The sequence below is a fragment of the Gopherus flavomarginatus genome, chromosome 23 (assembly GCF_025201925.1).
Source record: "Gopherus flavomarginatus isolate rGopFla2 chromosome 23, rGopFla2.mat.asm, whole genome shotgun sequence".
In the NCBI taxonomy this organism is placed as follows: Eukaryota; Metazoa; Chordata; order Testudines; family Testudinidae; genus Gopherus; species Gopherus flavomarginatus.
Window position 1 is genome coordinate 15,762,794 of NC_066639.1, and position 16,723 is coordinate 15,779,516.

The 16,723-nt window shown below is 68.8% G+C and overlaps 1 protein-coding gene across 9 annotated transcripts in view; it reads left to right on the top strand.

Annotated features, from left to right (window-relative positions):
- Positions 1-3,252: 3,252 nt before the first annotated feature.
- CTDNEP1 (CTD nuclear envelope phosphatase 1) overlaps positions 3,253-16,723 on the top strand; it is a 32,804-nt gene continuing 19,333 nt past the window's right edge. For 8 of the 9 annotated variants that reach the window (XM_050933340.1, XM_050933338.1, XM_050933343.1 and 5 more), the window contains exon 1: positions 3,253-3,595. In XM_050933340.1, the coding sequence (XP_050789297.1) occupies positions 3,494-3,595 (102 nt within the window). In that variant the 5' untranslated portion in view covers positions 3,253-3,493. The remainder of the gene's footprint in view (positions 3,596-16,723) is intronic. The other variant, XM_050933341.1, reaches the window with a different exon arrangement.

The following is a 16,723-nucleotide window of genomic DNA, read 5'->3' on the forward strand; positions in this document are numbered from 1 at the left end:
GGGTGGGAGCCAGCGCCCCCTAGAGGGGACAGGCCTCTGCCCCATTCCCGCCCCCCCGAGCCAGCCAGTCCCTGCCCTGGGGCTGGGTGGGAGCTGGCTCCCCCTAGAGGGGACAGGCCCCTGCCCCATTCCCTGCCCCTTGAGCCAGCCAGTCCCTGCCCTGGGGCTGGGTGGGAGCTGGCACCCCCTAGAGGGGACAGGCCCCTGCCCCCCTGAGCCAGCCAGTCCTTGCCATGGGGCTGGATTGGAACTCCCCTCTCAATTTGTAGCGGTAGGACTCATCCCTCTTCAGTCCAGAGAGGCCCCCACGCTTTTAAAACTAGCCGCTTCCCTTTATGTAGTAGGTCCTACCAAAACACCCAACAACTCCCACTGCTGCCACCTCTGCCGGACCCCAGTGTTGTCCCCCTGTTGGTATAAACCTCGTTTAGGGGTGAAATTAAACTGAAGCACGTTAATAGCGGTGCATGGTGGATGGAGCGACACTGGTGGAGGGAGAGGAGAATCAGTGGGAGGGGAGTAGGGGCTGGTGGGTTAGAGCAAGTGGGGCTGGGGGCCAGGACTCCTGGGTTCTCTCCCTGGCTCTGGGAGGGGAGTAGGGGCTGGAGGGTTAGAGCAGTGGGGGCTGGGAGCCAGGACTCCTGGGTTCTCTCCCTGGCCCTAGGAGGGGAGTAGGGGCTGGGGGGTTAGAGCAGGTGAGGCTGGGAGCCAGGACGCCTGGGTTCTACCCCCATCTCCACCACTGGGTTGAGTTTCTTGGTAGCAAAGAGTGGCGAGGGAGCGGGGGCGTGGCCTCTACCCCCAGCACTTTAGGGGGATCCCCTTCTGTCCCTGACAGAGGGCAAACCCAATCCAGCCCAGTCACACTCCATCTGTCCTCAGTGCACTATGGGGCTTGTACCCCAGAATCTTTCCACTACTGTAACTAGGGGTGGGAGCAGCCAATGGGCAGACCGTGGGGGGGGGGGGCAGCCGCAGAGGGGGCACTGGCTTACTTAACCGTCCCCGAAGGAAGGCCATGTGGGGTAGGGGCTGCCAGCTCCCATCTGGCCCACACGCCCTGCTGTGGTTGGATGAGTCTCGAACGTGGGGGCGGTGGGGCAAGGAAGGGGGTGAAGGGCAGGGCACTCCTTGGCTAGTTTATTCGGTCGGCCGGCCGGCATCGGCAGTCAGTCCTGGGAACCGTGCTGGCTCGGATCTGGTTGCTTCCATCAATAAACGTAGCCTCGGTTTCCCCGGAGACCCGTGTGGGGTGCTTTGTGTCTGGTGCAGGGGAAGCCGGCGGGCTGGGGGTGGCCTGCTGATCTTCAGGGACCAGATGCTGGGGTGGGGGCTTGTGTTGCCTGTGGCTTGGTGGGGGGGACCATCTGGGTGGCACAGCGCGGGCGGGTGGCGGCCTGGCCCCCACCCCAGCTCCCTGAGCTCACCTGCTGTGGCCCTGTGCGCTCGCCCCTTGGATCTGGCCCAGCCCCTTTTCCAAGGCTCCGCCCACTTCTCATGCCCTGTCCCTGGCCACTGTCCTCCCTCAGGCCATGTCATGGAGCTACCTACTTTCCCTGCCCCTTACATAAGAACGGCCACACGGGGTCAGACGATAGGTTCATCCATCCCACTGTCCTGTCTTCTGCCAGTCACCAATGCCAGGTGCCCCAGAGGGAATGACCAGAACAGGGAATCGCCAAGGGATCCATCCTCTGTCGCCCATTTCCAGCATCTGGCAAACCGAGGCTGGGGCCACCCTCCGTGCCCATCCTGGCTAATAGCCACGGCGGGACCCGTCCTCCCTGAATGTATCTAGTTCTGTTTTTGAACCCTGTTCTCGTCTTGGCCTTCACAGCATCCCACGGTGAGGAGTTCCCCAGGTTGACCGTGCATTGTGTGGGAAAAAAAAATCCTTCCTTGTGTTGGTTTTCAAACACTGCTGCCTGGTCATGTCATTTGGTGGCCCCTTGTTCTTGTACTGTGAGGTGTAAAGAACCTGTCCCGATTTACTTTCTCCACCCCAGTCATGATTTCATAGTTCGCCTCTTTTCCAAGCCGAAAAGTCCCAGTCTCATTAATCCCTCCTCACACGGCAGCCGTTCCAGACCCCGAATCATTTGTGTTGCCCTTTTCTGACCCTTTTCCAAGTCCAATATCTCTTGTTTGCCTCTTTCTGCGTGTCCTACCCGCTCTCTCCTGGCCCCTTGCCCTGGCTTCCCTCTGACTCCGCCTCTTTCTGATGGCCCCACCCCTTTTCTCTGGCTCCACCCACTCCTGTCACCACATCCCTTTCTGATGGCCCCACCCACTTGGCCCCACCCCTTTTCTCTGGCCCCACCCACTGAGTCAATCACACCCCTTTCTAATGGTTCCACCTATTGTCTAGCCCCACCCCTTTTCTCTGGCCCCACCCACTCCCTTGACCACATCCCTTTCTGATGGCCCCACCCACTTGCCCCATCAAGCCCCAGCTCCTTTGGCTGGTCCCACTACTGTCTCTGGCCCCTCCCCTTTTCACTGGCCCCCTCTACTGACTCTCTTGACCACACCCCTTTCTGATGGTTCCACTGACTCTCTGGCCCCACCCCTTTTTATGGCCCCACCCACTCTCTCCTTTGACCACGCCCTCTTTCAGTGCTTCCACCTACTGTCTCTGTGCTGTGGCCCCTCCCTGTGACCCTGTCTCTTTCTGATGCCCCCCCCACTGGTCCCCCTCAAGCCCCGCCCCTTTTGCCATTCCCAACTGTGGTAGCTGGCCCCACCCTCTATTTAAGGCTCCTCCCACTTTGCCCGGCTCCAGGCCACGCCCCTTTCTGATGGCTCCACCCACTGTCCTGGCCCCTCCCTGTGACCCCACCTCCCCTTGTGTCAAGCCCTGCCCTAACAGCTGTCTCTGGCCACGCCCCTTTTCCCCAGCCTCGCCCACTTCTTCCCACAGGCCACGCCCCTTTCCAATGGTCCCGCCCATTGCCCCCCCCCCAGTCCCTCCCCTCCAGGCCTTTTTTTTTTTGGCCAGTCTCAACTGCCCTTTCTGGCCCCACCCCCTTTCCTCTGGCCCCGCCCACTTCACCCTCCAGCATCCAGTCGCTGCTCTCCCTTTAAGCCCCGCCCCTTTCCCCAGACCCCGCCCACCCGCCTCTCAGGCCGCTCCCCCTGCCCTCTTCCCCGCTCTCTTGCGGACCGCTCGCGCCGGCCCAGCTTGGCGCATGCGCAACCGCTCGAGGCACTCCTCTCCCAGCGCCGGCGCCGCCGCGACCCCTGACCCGGAAGTGGTAGGACCGGAAACGAACCCGCCGGCGGCGGCGGCGGTGGCCGCTGAGCCCGAGCGGAGCCCAGGCGCGAGACCGACCCCCCCCCCCCCGCCACCCAGACCCCGCCCCCCGGGGGCTCCCCCAGCTCGGCCCCTCCCCCCCGGATCGGGCCCCTCCCCCTCCCGCGGCCCGGCCCGGGCGCGAAGCTGGCGGAGCTGGGCCGGGCGGGGGGCGGCGGCGGGGCCGGGGCCGGGGCCGGGATGATGCGGACCCAGTGTCTGCTCGGCCTGCGCAGCTTCCTGGCCTTCGCCACCAAGCTCTGGAGCTTCCTGCTCTACCTGCTGCGGCGGCAGGTCCGCACCGTGAGTGCCGGCGGGGGGGGAGACCCGGGGATCGGGGCCGGGGTGTGAGGCCTTGGGGGGGGAGAGACCCAGGGATCTGGGGCTGAGGGGGGATCGGGACCGGGGGAGCTGGAGTGTGAGGCCTTGGAGGGAGAGAGACCCAGGGATCTGGGGCTGAGGGGGGATCGGGGCCGGGGGAGCTGGGGTGTGAGGCCTTGGGGGGGAGAGATCCAGGGATCTGGGGCTGAGGGGGGATTGGGGCCGGGGGAGCTGGGGTGTGAGGCCTTGGGGGGGGAGAGACCCAGGGATCTGGGGCTGAGGGGGGATCGGGACCGGGGGAGCTGGGGTGTGAGGCCTTGGGGGGGGAGAGACCCAGGGATCTGGGGCTGAGGGGGGATCGGGGCCGGGGGAGCTGGGGTGTGAGGCCTTGGGGGGGGAGAGACCCAGGGATCTGGGGCTGAGGGGGGATTGGGGCCGGGGGAGCTGGGGTGTGAGGCCTTGGGGGGGAGAGACCCAGGGATCTGGGGCTGAGGGGGGATCGGGACCGGGGGAGCTGGGGTGTGAGGCCTTGGAGGGGAGAGACCCAGGGATCTGGGGCTGAGGGGGGATCGGGGCCGGGGGAGCTGGGGTGTGAGGCCTTGGAGGGGGAGAGACCCAGGGATCTGGGGCTGAGAGGGGATCGGGGCCGGGGGAGCTGGGGTGTGAGGCCTTGGAGGGGAGAGACCCAGGGATCTGGGGCTGAGGGGGGATCGGGGCCGGGGGAGCTGGGGTGTGAGGCCTTGGGGGGGAGAGACCCAGGGATCTGGGGCTGAGGGGGGATTGGGGCCGGGGGAGCTGGGGTGTGAAGCCTTGCGGGGGAGAGACCCGGGGATCTGGGGCTGAGGGGGGATCGGGGCCGGGGGAGCTGGGGTGTGAGGCCTTGAGGGGGGAGAGACCCGGGGATCTGGGGCTGAGGGGGGATCGGGACCAGGGGAGCTGGGGTGTGAGGCCTTGGGGGGGGAGAGACCCAGGGATCTGGGGCTGAGGGGGGATCGGGACCGGGGGAGCTGGGGTGTGAGGCCTTGGGGGAGAGAGACCCAGGGATCTGGGGCTGAGGGGGGATCGGGACCGGGGGAGCTGGGGTGTGAGGCCTTGGGGGGGAGAGACCCAGGGATCTGGGGCTGAGGGGGGATCGGGACCGGGGGAGCTGGGGTGTGAGGCCTTGGAGGGGGAGAGACCCAGGGATCTGGGGCTGAGGGGGGATCGGGGCCGGGGGAGCTGGGGTGTGAGGCCTTGGGGGGGGAGAGACCCAGGGATCTGGGGCTGAGGGGGGATCGGGGCCGGGGGAGCTGGGGTGTGAGGCCTTGGGGGAGAGAGACCCAGGGATCTGGGGCTGAGGGGGGATCGGGACCGGGGGAGCTGGGGTGTGAGGCCTTGGAGGGGGAGAGACCCAGGGATCTGGGGCTGAGGGGGGATCGGGGCCGGGGGAGCTGGGGTGTGAGGCCTTGGGGGAGAGAGACCCAGGGATCTGGGGCTGAGGGGGGATCGGGACCGGGGGAGCTGGGGTGTGAGGCCTTGGAGGGGGAGAGACCCAGGGATCTGGGGCTGAGGGGGGATCGGGGCCGGGGGAGCTGGGGTGTGAGGCCTTGGGGGGGGAGAGACCCAGGGATCTGGGGCTGAGGGGGGATCGGGGCCGGGGGAGCTGGGGTGTGAGGCCTTGGGGGGAGAGACCCAGGGATCTGGGGCTGAGGGGGGATCGGGGCCGGGGGAGCTGGGTGTGAGGCCTTGGAAGGGGAGAGACCCAGGGATCTGGGGCTGAGGGGGGATCGGGGCCGGGGGAGCTGGGGTGTGAGGCCTTGGGGGGAGAGACCCAGGGATCTGGGGCTGAGGGGGGATCGGGGCCGGGGGAGCTGGTGTTTGAGGCCTTGGACGGGGAGAGACCCAGGGATCTGGGGCTGAGGGGGGATCGGGGCATGGGGAGCTGGGGTGTGAGGCCTTGGAGGGGGAGAGACCCAGGGATCTGGGGCTGAGGGGGGATCGGGACCGGGGGAGCTGGGGTGTGAGGCCTTGGAGGGGGAGAGACCCAGGGATCTGGGGCTGAGGGGGGATCGGGGCCGGGGGAGCTGGGGTGTGAGGCCTTGCGGGGGGGGGAGACCCAGGGATCTGGGGCTGAGGGGGGATCGGGGCCGGGGGAGCTGGGGTGTGAGGCCTTGGAGGGGGAGAGACCCAGGGATCTGGGGCTGAGGGGGGATCGGGGCCGGGGGAGCTGGGGTGTGAGGCCTTGGGGGGGGAGAGACCCAGGGATCTGGGGCTGAGGGGGGATTGGGGCCGGGGGAGCTGGGGTGTGAGGCCTTGGAGGGGGAGAGACCCAGGGATCTGGGGCTGAGGGGGGATCGGGGCCGGGGGAGCTGGGGTGTGAGGCCTTGGAGGGGGAGAGACCCGGGGATCTGGGGCTGAGGGGGGATCGGGGCCGGGGGAGCTGGGGTGTGAGGCCTTGGAGGGGGAGAGACCCAGGGATCGGGGCCGGGGGAGTTGGGGTGTGAGGCCTTGGGGGGGGAGAGACCCAGGGATCTGGGGCTGAGGGGGGATCGGGGCCGGGGGAGCTGGGGTGTGAGGCCTTGGAGGGGGAGAGACCCAGGGATCTGGCGCTGAGGGGGGATCGGGGCCGGAGGAGCTGGGGTGTGAGGCCTTGGAGGGGAGAGACCCAGGGATCGGGGGCTGAGGGGGGATCGGGGCCGGGGGAGCTGGGGTGTGAGGCCTTGGAGGGGGAGAGACCCAGGGATCTAGGGCTGAGGGGGGATCGGGGCCGGGGGAGCTGGGGTGTGAGGCCTTGGGGGGGGAGAGACCCGGGGATCTGGGGCTGAGGGGGGATCGGGGCCGGGGGAGCTGGGGTGTGAGGCCTTGGAGGGGGAGAGACCCAGGGATCTGGGGCTGAGGGGGGATCGGGGCCGGGGGAGCTGGGGTGTGAGGCCTTGGGGGGGAGAGACACAGGGATCGCGGGCTGAGGGGGGATCGGGGCCAGGGGAGCTGGGGTGTGAGGCTTTGCGGGGGAGAGAGCCAGGGATCTGGGGCTGAGGGGGGATCGGGGCCGGGGGAGCTGGGGTGTGAGGCCTTGGGGGGGAGAGACCCAGGGATCTGGGGCTGAGGAGGGATCGGGGCCGGGGGAGCTGGGGTGTGAGGCCTTGGGGGGGAGAGACCCAGGGATCTGGGGCTGAGGGGGGATCGGCGCCGGGGGAGCTGGGGTGTGAGGCCTTGGGGGGGGGAGACCCAGGGATCTGGGGCTGAGGGGGGATCGGGACCGGGGGAGCTGGGGTGTGAGGCCTTGGAGGGGGAGAGACCCAGGGATCTGGGGCTGAGGGGGGATCGGGGCCCGGGGAGCTGGGGTTTGAGGCCTTGGAGGGGGAGAGACCCGGGGATCTGGGGCTGAGGGGGGATCGGGACCGGGGGAGCTGGGGTGTGAGGCCTTGGGAGGGGGGGGAGAGACCCAGGGATCTGGGGCTGAGGGGGGATCGGGACCGGCGGAGCTGGGGTGTGAGGCCTTGGGGGGCGAGAGACCCGGGGATCTGGGGCTGAGGGGGGATCGGGGCCGGGGGAGCTGGGGTGTGAGGCCTTGGGGGGGAGAGACCCAGGGATCTGGGGCTGAGGGGGGATCGGGACCGGGGGAGCTGGGGTGTGAGGCCTTGGGGGGGAGAGACCCAGGGATCTGGGGCTGAGGGGGGATCGGGGCCGGGGGAGCTGGGGTGTGAGGCCTTGGAGGGGGAGAGACGCAGGGATCTGGGGCTGAGGGGGGATCGGGGCCGGGGGAGCTGGGGGGTGAGGCCTTGGGGGGGGAGAGACCCAGGGATCTGGGGCTGAGGGGGGATCGGGACCGGGGGAGCTGGGGTGTGAGGCCTTGGGAGGGGGGGAGAGACCCAGGGATCTGGGGCTGAGGGGGGATCGGGGCCGGGGGAGCTGGGGTGTGAGGCCTTGGGGGGGGAGAGACCAAGGGATCTGGGGCTGAGGGGGGATCGGGGCCGGGGGAGCTGGGGTGTGAGGCCTTGTGGGGAGAGAGCCAGGGATCTGGGGCTGAGGGGGGATCGGGGCCGGGGGAGCTGGGGTGTGAGGCCTTGTGGGGAGAGACCCAGGGATCTGGGGCTGAGAGGGGATCGGGGCCGGGGGAGCTGGGGTGTGAGGCCTTGGGGGGGGAGAGACCCAGGGATCTGGGGCTGAGGGGGGATCGGGGCCGGGGGAGCTGGGGTGTGAGGCCTTGGAGGGGGAGAGACCCAGGGATCTGGGGCTGAGGGGGGATCGGGGCCGGGAGAGCTGGGGTGTGAGGCCTTTGGGGGGGAGAGATCCAGGGATCTGGGGCTGAGGGGGGATCGGGGCCGGGGGAGCTGGGGTGTGAGGCCTTGTGGGGGGAGAGACCCAGGGATCTGGGGCTGAGGGGGGATCGGGGCCGGGGGAGCTGGGGTGTGAGGCCTTGGGGGGGAGAGATCCAGGGATCTGGGGCTGAGGGGGGATCGGGGCCGGGGGAGCTGAGGTGTGAGGCCTTGGAGGGAGAGAGACCCAGGGATCTGGGGCTGAGGGGGGATCGGGGCCGGGGGAGCTGGGGTGTGAGGCCTTGGGGGGGAGAGATCCAGGGATCTGGGGCTGAGGGGGGATCGGGGCCGGGGGAGCTGGGGTGTGAGGCCTTGGGGGGGAGAGATCCAGGGATCTGGGGCTGAGGGGGGATCGGGGCCGGGGGAGCTGGGGTGTGAGGCCTTGGAGGGGGGAGAGACCCGGGGATCTGGGGCTGAGGGGGGATCGGGACCGGGGGAGCTGGGGTGTGAGGCCTTGGGGGGGAGAGACCCAGGGATCTGGGGCTGAGGGGGGATCGGGACCGGGGGAGCTGGGGTGTGAGACCTTGGGGGGAGAGAGCCGGGGATCTGGGGCTGAGGGGGGATCGGGACCGGGGGAGCTGGGGTGTGAGGCCTTGGGGGGGAGAGACCCAGGGATCTGGGGCTGAGGGGGGATCGGGACCGGGGGAGCTGGGGTGTGAGACCTTGGGGGGAGAGAGCCGGGGATCTGGGGCTGAGGGGGGATCGGGACCGGGGGAGCTGGGGTGTGAGGCCTTGGGGGGGGGAGAGACCCAGGGATCTGGGGCTGAGGGGGGATCGGGGCCGGGGGAGCTGGGGTGTGAGGCCTTGGGGGGGAGAGACCCAGGGATCTGGGGCTGAGGGGGGATCGGGGCCGGGGGAGCTGGGGTGTGAGGCCTTGGGGGGGGGAGACCCAGGGATCGGGGGCTGAGGGGGGATCGGGGCCGGGGGAGCTGGGGTGTGAGGCCTTGGAGGGGGAGAGACCCAGGGATCTGGGGCTGAGGGGGGATCGGGGCCGGGGGAGCTGGGGTGTGAGGCCTTGGAGGGGGAGAGACCCAGGGATCTGGGGCTGAGGGGGGATCGGGGCCGGGGGAGCTGGGGTGTGAGGCCTTGGGGGGGGGGAGAGACCCAGGGATCTGGGGCTGAGGGGGGATCGGGGCCGGGGGAGCTGGGGTGTGAGGCCTTGGAGGGGGAGAGAGACCCAGGGATCTGGGGCTGAGGGGGGATTGGGGCCGGGGGAGCTGGGGTGTGAGGCCTTGCGGGGGGAGAGACCCAGGGATCTGGGGCTGAGGGGGGATCGGGGCCACGGGACCTGGGGTGTGAGGCCTTGGGGGGGGGAGACCCAGGGATCTGGGGCTGAGGGGGGATCGGGAGCTGGGGTGTGAGGCCTTGGGGAGGGGAGACCCAGGGATCTGGGGCTGAGGGGGGATCGGGGCCGGGGGAGCTGGGGTGTGAGGCCTTGTGGGGGGAGAGACCCAGGGATCTGGGGCTGAGGGGGGATCGGGGCCGGGGGAGCGGGGGTGTGAGGCCTTGGGGGGGAGAGATCCAGGGATCTGGGGCTGAGGGGGGATCGGGGCCGGGGGAGCTGAGGTGTGAGGCCTTGGAGGGAGAGAGACCCAGGGATCTGGGGCTGAGGGGGGATCGGGGCCGGGGGAGCTGGGGTGTGAGGCCTTGGGGGGGAGAGATCCAGGGATCTGGGGCTGAGGGGGGATCGGGGCCGGGGGAGCTGGGGTGTGAGGCCTTGGGGGGGAGAGATCCAGGGATCTGGGGCTGAGGGGGGATCGGGGCCGGGGGAGCTGGGGTGTGAGGCCTTGGAGGGGGAGAGACCCGGGATCTGGGGCTGAGGGGGGATCGGGACCGGGGGAGCTGGGGTGTGAGGCCTTGGGGGGGAGAGACCCAGGGATCTGGGGCTGAGGGGGGATCGGGACCGGGGGAGCTGGGGTGTGAGACCTTGGGGGGAGAGAGCCGGGGATCTGGGGCTGAGGGGGGATCGGGACCGGGGGAGCTGGGGTGTGAGGCCTTGGGGGGGAGAGACCCAGGGATCTGGGGCTGAGGGGGGATCGGGACCGGGGGAGCTGGGGTGTGAGACCTTGGGGGGAGAGAGCCGGGGATCTGGGGCTGAGGGGGGATCGGGACCGGGGGAGCTGGGGTGTGAGGCCTTGGGGGGGGGAGAGACCCAGGGATCTGGGGCTGAGGGGGGATCGGGGCCGGGGGAGCTGGGGTGTGAGGCCTTGGGGGGGAGAGACCCAGGGATCTGGGGCTGAGGGGGGATCGGGGCCGGGGGAGCTGGGATGTGAGGCCTTGGGGGGGGGAGACCCAGGGATCGGGGGCTGAGGGGGGATCGGGGCCGGGGGAGCTGGGGTGTGAGGCCTTGGAGGGGGAGAGACCCAGGGATCTGGGGCTGAGGGGGGATCGGGGCCGGGGGAGCTGGGGTGTGAGGCCTTGGAGGGGGAGAGACCCAGGGATCTGGGGCTGAGGGGGGATCGGGGCCGGGGGAGCTGGGGTGTGAGGCCTTGGGGGGGGGGGAGAGACCCAGGGATCTGGGGCTGAGGGGGGATCGGGGCCGGGGGAGCTGGGGTGTGAGGCCTTGGAGGGGGAGAGAGACCCAGGGATCTGGGGCTGAGGGGGGATTGGGGCCGGGGGAGCTGGGGTGTGAGGCCTTGCGGGGGGAGAGACCCAGGGATCTGGGGCTGAGGGGGGATCGGGGCCACGGGACCTGGGGTGTGAGGCCTTGGGGGGGGAGACCCAGGGATCTGGGGCTGAGGGGGGATCGGGAGCTGGGGTGTGAGGCCTTGGGGAGGGGAGACCCAGGGATCTGGGGCTGAGGGGGGATCGGGGCCGGGGGAGCTGGGGTGTGAGGCCTTGGGGGGGGAGAGACCCAGGGAGCTGGGGCGGAGGGGGGATCGGGGCCGGGGGAGCTGGGGTGTGAGGCCTTGGGGGGGGAGAGACCCAGGGATCTGGGGCTGAGAGGGGATCGGGGCCGGGGGAGCTGGGGTGTGAGGTCTTGCGGGGGACAGACCCAGGGATCTGGGGCTGAGGGGGGATCGGGGCCGGAGGAGCTGGGGTGTGAGGCCTTGGAGGGGGAGAGACCCAGGGATCTGGGGCTGAGGGGGGATCGGGGCCGGGGGAGCTGGGGTGTGAGGCCTTGGGGTGGGGAGAGACCCAGGGATCTGGGGCTGAGGGGGGATCGTGGGTTGGGAGGGCCGAGGGAGCTGGGGTGTGAGGCCTTGAGGGGGGGGAGACCCGGGGATCTGGGGCTGAGGGGGGATCGGGGCCGGGGGAGCTGAGGTGTGAGGCCTTGGCGGGGGAGAGATCCAGGGATCTGGGTCTGAGGGGGGATCGGGGCCGGAGGAGCTGGGGTGTGAGGCCTTTGGGGGGGGGAGACCCAGGGATCTGGGGCTGAGGGGGGATCGGGGCCGGGGGAGCTGGGGTGTGAGGCCTTGGAGGGGGAGAGACCCAGGGATCTGGGGCTGAGGGGGGATCGGGGCCGGGGGAGCTGAGGTGTGAGGCCTTGGCGGGGGAGAGACCCAGGGATCTGGGGCTGAGGGGGGATCGGGGCCGGGGGAGCTGGGGTGTGAGGCCTTGGGGGGCGAGAGACCCGGGGATCTGGGGCTGAGGGGGGATCGGGGCCGGAGGAAGCTGGGGTGTGAGGCCTTGGGGGGGAGAGATCCAGGGATCTGGGGCTGAGGGGGGATCGGGGCCGGGGGAGCTGGGGTGTGAGGCCTTGGGGGGGAGAGATCCAGGGATCTGGGGCTGAGGGGGGATCGGGGCCGGGGGAGCTGAGGTGTGAGGCCTTGGAGGGAGAGAGACCCAGGGATCTGGGGCTGAGGGGGGATCGGGGCCGGGGGAGCTGGGGTGTGAGGCCTTGGGGGGGAGAGATCCAGGGATCTGGGGCTGAGGGGGGATCGGGGCCGGGGGAGCTGGGGTGTGAGGCCTTGGGGGGGAGAGATCCAGGGATCTGGGGCTGAGGGGGGATCGGGGCCGGGGGAGCTGGGGTGTGAGGCCTTGGAGGGGGAGAGACCCGGGGATCTGGGGCTGAGGGGGGATCGGGACCGGGGGAGCTGGGGTGTGAGGCCTTGGGGGGGAGAGACCCAGGGATCTGGGGCTGAGGGGGGATCGGGACCGGGGGAGCTGGGGTGTGAGACCTTGGGGGGAGAGAGCCGGGGATCTGGGGCTGAGGGGGGATCGGGACCGGGGGAGCTGGGGTGTGAGGCCTTGGGGGGGAGAGACCCAGGGATCTGGGGCTGAGGGGGGATCGGGACCGGGGGAGCTGGGGTGTGAGACCTTGGGGGGAGAGAGCCGGGGATCTGGGGCTGAGGGGGGATCGGGACCGGGGGAGCTGGGGTGTGAGGCCTTGGGGGGGGGAGAGACCCAGGGATCTGGGGCTGAGGGGGGATCGGGGCCGGGGGAGCTGGGGTGTGAGGCCTTGGGGGGGAGAGACCCAGGGATCTGGGGCTGAGGGGGGATCGGGGCCGGGGGAGCTGGGGTGTGAGGCCTTGGAGAGGGGAGAGACCCAGGGATCTGGGGCTGAGGGGGGATCGGGACCGGGGGAGTTGGGGTGTGAGTCCTTGGGGGGGGAGAGACCCAGGGATCTGGGGCTGAGGGGGGATCGGGGCCGGGGGAGCTGGGGTGTGAGGCCTTGGGGGGGAGAGACCCAGGGATCTGGGGCTGAGGGGGGATCGGGGCCGGGGGAGCTGGGGTGTGAGGCCTTGTGTGGGGAGAGACCCGGGGATCGGGGCTGGGGGAGCTGGGGTGTGAGGCCTTGGAGGGGGAGAGACCCAGGGATCTGGGGCTGAGGGGGGATCGGGACCGGGGGAGTTGAGGTGTGAGGCCTTGGGGGGGAGAGATCCAGGGATCTGGGGCTGAGGGGGGATCGGGGCCGGGGGAGCTGGGGTGTGAGGCCTTGGGGGGAGAGATCCAGGGATCTGGGGCTGAGGGGGGATCGGGGCCGGGGGAGCTGGGGTGTGAGACCTTGGAGGGGGAGAGACCCAGGGATCTGGGGCTGAGGGGGGATCGGGACCGGGGGAGCTGGGGTGTGAGGCCTTGCGGGGGAGAGACCCAGGGATCTGGGGCTGAGGGGGGATCGGGGCCGGGAGAGCTGGGGTGTGAGGCCTTGGGGGAGAGAGACCCAGGGATCTGGGGCTGAGGGGGGATCTGGGCCGGGGGAGCTGGGGTGTGAGACCTTGGAGAGGGAGAGACCCAGGGATCTGGGGCTGAGGGGGGATTGGGGCCGAGGGAGCTGGGGTGTGAGGCCTTGGGGGGCGAGAGACCCAGGGATCTGGGGCTGAGGGGGGATCGGGGCCGGGGGAGCTGGGGTGTGAGACCTTGGAGGGGGAGAGACCCAGGGATCTGGGGCTGAGGGGGGATCGGGACCGGGGGAGCTGGGGTGTGAGGCCTTGGGGGGGGAGAGACCTAGGGATCTGGGGCTGAGGGGGGATCGGGACCGGGGGAGCTGGGGTGTGAGGCCTTGGAGGGGGAGAGACCCAGGGATCGGGGGCTGAGGGGGGATCGGGGCCGGGGGAGCTGGGGTGTGAGGCCTTGGAGGGGGAGAGACCCAGGGATCTGGGGCTGAGGGGGGATCGGGGCCGGGGGAGCCGGGGTGTGAGGCCTTGGAGGGGGGAGAGACCCAGGGATCTGGGGCTGAGAGGGGATCGGGGCCAGGGGAGCTGGAGTGTGAGGCCTTGGAGGGGGAGAGACCCAGGGATCTGGGGCTGAGGGGGGATTGGGGCCGGGGGAGCTGGGGTGTGAGGCTTTGGGGGGGAGAGACCCAGGGATCTGGGACTGAGGGGGGATTGAGACCGGGGGAGCTGGGGTGTGAGGCCTTGTGGGGGGAGAGACCCGGGGATCGGGGCCGGGGGAGCTGGGGTGTGAGGCCCTGGGGGGGAAGAGACCCAGGGATCTGGGGCTGAGGGGGGATCGGGACCGGGGGAGCTGGGGTGTGAGGCCTTGCGGGGGAGAGACCCAGGGATCTGGGGCTGAGGGGGGATCGGGGCCGGGAGAGCTGGGGTGTGAGGCCTTGGGGGAGAGAGACCCAGGGATCTGGGGCTGAGGGGGGATCTGGGCCGGGGGAGCTGGGGTGTGAGACCTTGGAGAGGGAGAGACCCAGGGATCTGGGGCTGAGGGGGGATTGGGGCCGAGGGAGCTGGGGTGTGAGGCCTTGGGGGGGGAGAGACCCAGGGAGCAGAGGCTAGGAGGCAACAGGATAGATGGGCTGGGGTTGGGCTTGTGGGGGGGGACCCAGGGGGCAACTAGAGAGCAGGGCCTGGGAGGTAATGGGTCAGCGGGACTTGGGGGGGGGACCTGGGGGGAACTGGGGAGCAGGACCCGGAGGGCACTTGGGGAACTGGGTTGGAGGGAACTGGAGGGGGGAAGTGGGGAGCTGGCGTAGGGGATCTTGGGGCCTGTTAGGGGTACCTGGGGGTACAGGGAAGGCAACTAGGGGCCTCGCTAGGGGGATCTGGGGGGATTAGGAGGACACTTGGGGCTGATTGTGGGAGTTTCTGTGGGGCTGGGGTGCAGGGAGAGCTGGGAAGACCATGGGTGGGTTGTCTGGAGGGTGACTTGGGGAGATCGGGGTGCTGGTGTGTGTGTGTGGGGGGCTGGAGAGGATTTGGAAGGCTGACGGGGGGGAGTCCAGGGAGACTGGGAGGGCAACAGGTTTGATTGTGGGAGATGCTGGGGGGATTTGGGGACAGCTGGGGGATCTGGTGGGAGCGTCTGGGCAGGATCTGGGCTGGCAACTAGGGGGCTAGCATGGGAGTATCTGGGTGCTCATCTGGGGCAATGGAACAGGGACTTGGGGGACGTAAAAAATCACCCAAGGGCAGGGGCACAGGGGATTAAATACGTAGCCAAGGTACAGGGGGGCTTGGGCGGCTGGCACCCCAGGGCAGGTGGAGGTAAGAGGGGAGATAGGCAAGGGGGTTCTGGGGGTGACTGGTCCCTTGGAGCAGTCTTGGGGGGCATCTGGGGGACGTCTGTCCCCTAGAACTGGGATGAGGAGAGCAGTGGGGCATGAAGGACTGGGGCCTTGGACAGCGACTGGGGGAGCAGCTGGGAGGGGGGATCATTATGTTGGCTGAGTGTCTTTAGCTGCCTGGTGAATGAGTGTGTGTCAGGGTGGGGCTGGGAGGGGGGAAGCTACCTGCTGCCCCTAAGTCCTGGGGGACCCTGGGGTGAACAGGTTGAAAGGGGGCCTGCCACCCCAAATCTATTCTGGAAACCGGTGTTTAACCCGGCTGCTTGGAGCCACTCGAGGGGGCCTGGTGCGTTTGGAGGCAGGCGACGTCCGGGTCGTTGATTGGTGCAAAGATCCGACAGCCCATAAAGCCGGTTGAAAACCCCCCCCGGTGGCTTTTGGTGTGTTGACTCACCACAAAAGCGGGTAGTTTCTGGGCTTAGGGGGAGGGGAACTGACCGTGAAATGTACTTGTAACTTCCCTGCCTCAGAGGGTGGTGAAAACCTCGTTCCGCAACCCCCTGGGAGGTAGATCAGGATCATTCCCCTTTGTCAGACGGGGAAACTGAGTCACAGATCGGCAAGGGACTTGGGAGGCCATCAGGGCTAGAATCCCGGAGTTCTGACTCCCAGTCTCCCCCGCTCTAATCCATTAGCCCCCACTCCCCTCCCAGAGCCGGGAAGAGAACCCAGGAGTCCTGGCTCCCAGCCCCCACTTCCCTCCCAGAGCTGGGGAGAGAACCCAGGAGTCCCCCCCCGGTCATTCTAACCACTAGCCCCTCTGTCCCTACAGTTAAACACAAATAATGAAGTGTACCAACCTCTCCAGTCTCTGTCAAATTCTGCCAAGTTTAAAGGGGCGAGAAATTTACTCGGCCGTTCTGTGTGTTGAGTATTTTCACCCTGACTTTCGAAGCCCCGGGTGGAAGACCCCAGAGGGGATCAGAGCATCCCCTTATAATCCTGGAAAGGAACCTTTGAAAGGATCTGGATTCTGGGGCACCTGGATCCAGCTCATTTGCCTCCCTGTGGCATCTTGGGAAAATGGCTTTGCCGTGCCTCAGTTTCCCCATCTTGAAACTGGGGATAAATACTCCTTGTCCGTTAGATCAGAAGTTCCTTGGGGCAGCTACTGGTGAAGATCACCTGATCTTGGGCGGGGGAAGCTGAGTGTGGCACCGGGAATACTGGAGGGGCCCCCCCGAAATCAGCCAGAGTGGGCTGAGGCCCCAATCTCAGTGGTTAGCGTTTTGGCCTAGGACCGACAAGGCTGAGGTTCAGGCCTTTAGGGAAACCGAGGCTTAGAGAGTCTGTCCGTAAAATAGGCGACCTACCTCAGATCGGGAGACCCTCAGATACCAGGGTCAGTTTCTTGTGGATTTAGGAGACAGTGGAATAGCCCCTAGTGCGTTTTGGCCGTAGATCTCATGGCGCTTTCCAAAGGCGGGAGGGATCCTTGGGGGTGGGGAAACTGAGGCACTGAATGGGGCTGTGCCCGAGGTCGCCCAGGGTGCTGAGAACAGAACCCAGGCGTCCTGACCCCCCCTTTGGCCACGCTGTCTCTTAGCCTAGCAGTGCCGTGTTGCTTGTGTGGTATCCGCAGCGTTACGGAGGTGAGAGTCTGTCTACGTTTCTCTGCTGACTGTGGGTGCAGCGCCCGGCTCAGTGGGGCCCTGAGTTCTTCCTAGGGGTGGGGAATGGGGCGCGAGGCCTTTCTCCCCCCAGGGGGTGCTGGCTCCGACCCAGCCCACGTGGCCAATCAAATTCACCGCCCCATAGATCGTGGGGCTAAACTCCCGTGTCCGTCTGGCCTCTGCCACGGGCCATTGGGTGGTTCTTGGTTCCCAGCGTTGGGCTGATGAGACCCAGGCGTCCTGG